This window comes from Physeter macrocephalus, chromosome 12 (assembly GCF_002837175.3).
Source record: "Physeter macrocephalus isolate SW-GA chromosome 12, ASM283717v5, whole genome shotgun sequence".
NCBI lineage: Eukaryota > Metazoa > Chordata > Mammalia > Artiodactyla > Physeteridae > Physeter > Physeter macrocephalus.
The window spans coordinates 14753919-14760324 of NC_041225.1; the positions used below are offsets into that span (position 1 = coordinate 14753919).

Here is a 6406-nt window from a genome sequence, read left to right on the forward strand (position 1 = left end):
TCCCCTGCATCGGCAGGCGGACCCTCAACCACTGCGCCACCAGGGAAGCCCTAAGCTTTGTTTTTTAAAAGCATGACTCAAAAGAATATCTCAGATCTTGACAATAGTCATGTAAGCTCCATGCATCGTTAATTAGCTCTGAAATTATAGCAGCCAACTTAGCATTTATTGACTTAAAGCTGGAAGGGTCCTATAACCTCAATTGACCTTCCCTCCTCTGTCCCTCCCTCTTCCCTTAGCACATGATGAAGACAACGTGAGGGGACACCCAGTTCAAGAAGACACAGTAACTGGCTTCTGCCTCCACCCTCTCTCCCAGCCGCCAGGTTCCCCATTCCAGAGACAACCTCAGCCCACGTTTTCTGACCTTTCCAAAAATTATTCCATGCGTATATATATATAATGTTTTTTGACAAAGCTAGCATAATTCTGCTTTTTTTCACCTAATGTATGGTGGAGAATGTAAGTACATATAGATGGTCTCATTCTTGTGATGGCTGTGTAATATTTGGTTGTATGATATATAGCCATAATTTGTAGTGTAAAATCCTAGAAGCGAAATTGCTGGGTCAAAGGTAAGGGCATTTAAAATTGTCTCAATATTGCAAATAATCCCCCTGTAGGGCTGTGCCAGCAGGGATCAAAGTCTGTTCCCCACACCTCCACTAACAGGACCCGTCAGGCTCTTTGACCCTTGCCACTCTGACAGGTGACAAAATGGTATTTCCTTGTGGTCTTCATTTGCATTCTCTTCTGAATTAGGCCAAATATAGTCATATATTCAAGAGCTATGTGGTTTTTTCTTTTTCTGCGAACTGTATCCTTTGTCAATTTTTCACTTGGGATTGCTTTTTTTCAGTTTAAGTTGTAGGACCCCTTTGTATTTCTCCCAGTTTGTCATCTGTCTCTTAAGATTTCTGTTGACATGAAGATTTTTAATTTTGTTTCGTACTCTGATTTATAAAGTTTTTTAAAGGCTTTTTTGGCTTTTGCATCTTAAAATGCCATCTTCGATTGAGAGAATAAGAAGAGTCTTCTAATGTTTTTATATTAGTACTAATTTAAATACTTAAGACTAAACTTTCAGTTGTTTTAAATCAGATGTCACTTTTTCTTGTTTTTTCTAGCTGGTACTTTGACTATATGAAGACTATTGATTTCTATAAAAAGCTTTTCAGTTGATTCTTTTGAAGTTTCCAAGTAAATAACCATCAGTCTGAAAATGCCGCTTATTTTACATCTTTGCCAGTTTTTCTCTGGTGATTTTTCTCTTGCCTTCGCCATTGCCCAGGACCATGAGAAGAGGGCTAAACAGGGATGGTGCTGGACTTCTCTGTCTCCTGCTTTAGAAGGAGCTGCTTCCATGTTTATCCAGTAAGCTCATGAGGCTGGCCTGAGGTAGCCTTTTTTAATCACGTTGAAGAAGTATCCATCCATTTCTTTTTACAAGTGTGAATCATAACATCATTTCACAGTTTTCTTGCCCCTCTTTTCATCTGTATTGGACCAGCTATATGCCATTCCCCTATATGAATGTACCATATTTTAGTTAAACAATTCTCTATTTGGAGACAACTTAGTTTCACAGTTTTATTGCTACAAAAAAGTGAGTGCAGGTGCAAATGTGTCTGCAGGATAAATTAATAGAATGGGATTCCAAATATGTTTTATTTTGAAAATAAAGAACGTAACCTATGCGATTGATTACACATACACTGAAATTGGAAGGAAGTTGATCCAGGGACAAGACCTCATCAGACAGACCAACATTAAATTTACTCTTAAGGTGTCAAAAGTGAGCATGGATAAAGCCAGATTTGTGGGATTTTTTAATTTTTCCTCTTGAAAATGTCTGTTTTCAAAGGAAACAAAACTAAAGTAGATAAGGATGCTATTTTACTAAACTAAGAACTAAATGTGTCCATCCATGAAAGGCAGCTGCGGGTGCCTTCAGTCTTGGGCAGAGAGGACACTTGGCCTCGGCTTCCAGCCCCTGTCAACATATCCTGTGTCCCCGCCAGCCCGTTTGCTGTTACTGGATCTTCAGCTCCTGTCACACCCAAGATACCTTCCATGCCATTCACACCAACAACCTCAACCTGACCAGCCTCATCTCAGCACTACTGCTGCCCATCTGGTGTCCAGTCTATGCAAGGGCTCCACTTACACAAACTTCACAGTCAGATTTCCTAAGCAACAGCCTTGTCCCCAGGGAGGAAGCCTCCATCCAAATGAAAGAATTCGCTTTAAGCACTTCAGGAAAGTAGGTGGGTTTTTTGGTCTATTTCCTGGTACAAACTACGGTGATCATCTTCATTTCATTATAAATTATACACACAAACACACAGAGTTCATCTGCACAAGGAAATAAGCTCTGCATCTAAAGGGCCACTGAGACGGATGCCACAGACATCAAAGTTGGAAGGCAAAGAAACCTCCAGCTCACCCACTAAGGAGACTGGAGTTTCCCCAGGGACAGAGCTGAGCAGGGCCCAGCTCATCCTAAGTGCCCAAATACCAGCTAGGTTCAGCCTAGGTTCTGATTAATACCTACTCGGGCCAAGGCCTTTCCCATTCATTCTCGGCAGCCCCGCTCCACGTTCTAAGTCCCAGCTAAGAACAAGGCTGGTTACTCCGGAGACTCAGAGACTCCTGTTACCCGTGCCTTTTCACCCTGGATTATATCTGTGTCTAAGGCAACGGTTCTAAAATGTATGTTTTCATAAGACGCACCTGAGACACCAAAAGTGTGGTCCGGGCCTATCAGAAATAATGCTCCAAGATGCAAGGGCATGAGCATGATATGCAAATACAGCTGCAAAGCTGCTTCTCTGCCACTGGTCCCAGGAGTCAGTGTCCTTGGTCCTCCTTTTACCTCATCCCTCCACTGAGTCCATCTGTCCCGTTGGTTCCATTCCGAATGGTTCAGATGAACCCATTTCTGGATTGGTCAGGCTGCAGGCAGGCTAAGCTCCGGTAACAGAACCCACACAGGGCTTAGGGAAGACACAAGTGATTTCGATCTCGCGTTACAGTCTGGGATGGGCGATCCTTTACTGGCCCCAACCCTGCCGCCCTCAACAGAAGGCTTCCAGAATGTTTTGATTGCTGTCATATCCCAGCAGAGGTGGACATCGTTCCCACGGGCAAGACCTGCGAGGTGTGGACCCCAGTTGGGCTCGCAGCCCGCGGGGCAGACACAAGCATGTTGCCCCATCCCCCTGCCAGGGAGACTGAGGAATGAAGTGTCCAGCTCGGAGCCCATGGGCCAAAATGTCGGGGTGACTAGTCCCCTAAAAGGCAGAAGAAAGACCTGGAGAAAAGTGGCAATGCTGCCACAACTCCTGCCCCTTGTCCCCTCCCTTGGACTGTGTGCAGAGACTGAGGTGGTGGCGCTCCCTGGTGGCCATGGGGGCTGCTGCAGGACAGTGGTAACCGAATCCCAAGAGTCTGACCCCGAGACTTTCCTACCAAAGGGCTCACACTTGAGAAGAAATTACACAACAAAGTTTCCTCCACTATCGTTTAACACTGAACACGTGGAACAGGTCCATGAATATGTGAATTCTTCCATATCAAGAAACATCAGTGGTATGGAACACTTGACAGCAGTGTGTGTGTGTGTGTGTGTGTGTGTGTGTGTGTGTGTGTCTATATCTACCTCTACATCTATATCTCAACATGAAACAATTACTAGTAAGTGAAAGAAGCAAGTTCTTGAGCTATATATGATAAATGTCATGACGTCCCACTTATGATAAAAAAAAAAAAGATTATATATTAATATGCATGATATCCATTTAGTTCCAGAAGGAAAAACAACAAACTCAGCAGTTCCCACCAGAAAGGGGGTGTCAGATTGTGAGTGAAAGAATGAGAGGGGAAGGGGTGAGGAGAAGGAAGAATAAAGAGCAACTTTTGACTTTTTACTATATTTCTGTATTGAACGTTTTACAGTGACCGCATGGTTTCTAATTTAAAAATATATGCCCATCGTGTTTTCAAATTAAAAACATTAAGCTGTCACTCAGCATATTTAGCCTAATCCTTTATATAATGATAAATGTTAAATACACAAAGAAATGAGAGGTCTGGGTGGATGGCAGGACTCCACAAATCCCATCAGACGGGTCAGCAAGGCTCCCACCTCCTGGGAATCGTGGTGGTGATGGAATCCCAAACCCTGACGCCAAACACCAGCCTTCCAGGTTTCAAACCAGGAAGCGCCGTCTGGAACAGCACGGTCAGCATCTCACCCACCCCTCCTCCTCCGCAGTCCACACGATCTTGGGAGGGAGGTGCCATCTGCCCCGAGTTTGCAGGTGAGGAAGTAGGGCCCAGAGAGGTCAGGTGGCACGGTCAGTGGGGGAGTCAGGCATGAAACCAGAGTCCCAGCCCTGAAGCTTTCGCTTTGCTCCGACACCAGAGGTCACCCTCAGACCAAGGAGGGGGCCCTCCCAGGCCAGGTTCGGTTGCCACGTTGACATGTGACACATGACATGACACGTGACTCAGACTCACTGCACTCAGAGCCCTCAGGTCAGGAAGCCTTGGTTCCCACCCCTGATTGCCCTGCTCAGGATAGGGCCTGCGACGAGGTGTAGAAGGAGGGGTCCTACCTACCCTGACAACTCTGGAAAGGATTCACTTGCTCACAATGCAGTTGTGATCAGGGGGAGCCTAATTCATAGAGACAGAAAGTAGACTGGAGGCTGCCGGGAGCTGGAAGGAGGAGGGGTTAGGGAGTTACTGTTTAATGGTACAGAGCTTCATCTGGGGTGATGAAAAGCCCTGGAGGTCTGTTGAGTGTACCTAAAATGTGACTATACATAAAACTACCGTACACTTAGAAATAGTTACAATGGTAAATTTTATGTTGTAGATTTTACCACAATTAAACGTTTTAAATAAAATAGAATAAAATACAATAAAATGAAATAAATCCCTTTAATTTCCCAGGAATAGGTCGCTGTACTGAGAGATTTCCAGCTGGGGAAAGTGACCTCCGGGAGCAACTTACTCAAAATCTTGCTATAATTGTAATTTAATTAAAGAAACTTTGAGGGACTTCCAGGTGGTCCAGTGGTTAAGACTTCGCCTTCCAATGCAGGGGGTGTGGGTCCGATCCCTGGTCGGGGAGCTAAGATCCCACGTGCCTCACGGCCAAAAAACCAAAACATAAAACAGAAGAAACTTTGAGAACCTCCCCCCAAAAAGAAGCAATTGTGACAGAATTTGATCTTCACGTTCATATTTTTCTTCATTTCGAATAAACACTGCATCAGAAGCTACTGTACTAGAACGTGTTCCTTTAGCATATTAAGATATTTTAAATTCATTTATGTAACACTGTAGCACAGTATTCATTTAATAAAGTAGCAAAATATCATATAAAAATAAATGAAAGCTCTTATATACCTACTGAGAGGATTTACACATGTCCGAACACTTGTATGATAAGCGCTCTCCACAGTCTCCTTGTAGATTTTCCTTTCCTCACTTCTATGATCAGCCCTAAGCACGACCTCAGGAGAGCACACAGAGCCGACCACTCGGGACAGGGGAAGCCGATTCACAGTCTTATCAGAACACAGAAGAGAACCTGGGCTGGGAAAGTAACCGCTAGGTAGCCTCTGCAAACAGTGACAACAGCTTATCTTGGTTTCCAGTTGTGGGTGCCTGTGGCCCTTACAGGCCCAGGGTCAGGCACTGTTTTCAAAACTGGGATTCTTGGGATGTATGTCACTGGGTGAGAAGTTCAGAATCTCCTCCAAGGAAGGGCCTTCATCCTCTGGAGCTATTTCAGACTCAAACATCTGCTGCAGCAAAGCATCCACGGTCTTGTACTCTGGCAGGAAGGAGAGGGGCACGTGGGACCTGCCCGTGTGGGTCGGAGGGGAGCACCCAGCCCTGCAGAGCTCGGCTTTCCTGAAGGAGGGTCTCTGAGCCCACCCCACTGAGCTCCCCAGACCCCGCAGGCTCTGGAGACCAAGGAGAAGGTCCTCCTTGAAAGATGGGGGAGGATGGCCGCCTCTGGGGTGGCATGCCCCCCCGCCCACACACACACACCCACCATCTATGCTGTGCTGTGTCTAAGTGTACCATACGGTGTCCCCACCAAAGGCCCAGCTGAGATTCAGACAGGTTTGGGTTTGCTCAGTCAATCGTTAATTCGTTGAGAATTAATAAAGTACTTAAACAGTTATCAAGGCCCGCATGTCCCGGGCACATGGTGAGGCCCTAGGGATACAATGGAGAACAAAAAAGACATGGCCCTGCACATGTGGAGCTTCGAGTCTGCAGGGAAGACAGATGGTGACCAGACAGTCACTCAGTGATCAATGTACAGCTGACAGGTGCTGAAAGGAAGGGAAGGAGAGCTGGGGGGCAGGGGCGGGGGGGTAGG

The 6406-nt window shown here is 45.7% G+C and overlaps 1 protein-coding gene across 1 annotated transcript in view; it reads right to left on the bottom strand.

The window, feature by feature from the left end:
• Positions 1-5253: 5253 nt before the first annotated feature.
• The window catches only part of LOC102986107 (two pore channel protein 2-like), a 50865-nt gene continuing 49712 nt past the window's right edge, over positions 5254-6406 (bottom strand). Inside the window, exon 19 of the mRNA XM_024129955.2 lies at positions 5254-5848. Within this exon, the coding sequence (XP_023985723.1) occupies positions 5703-5848 (146 nt within the window). The 3' untranslated portion in view covers positions 5254-5702. The remainder of the gene's footprint in view (positions 5849-6406) is intronic.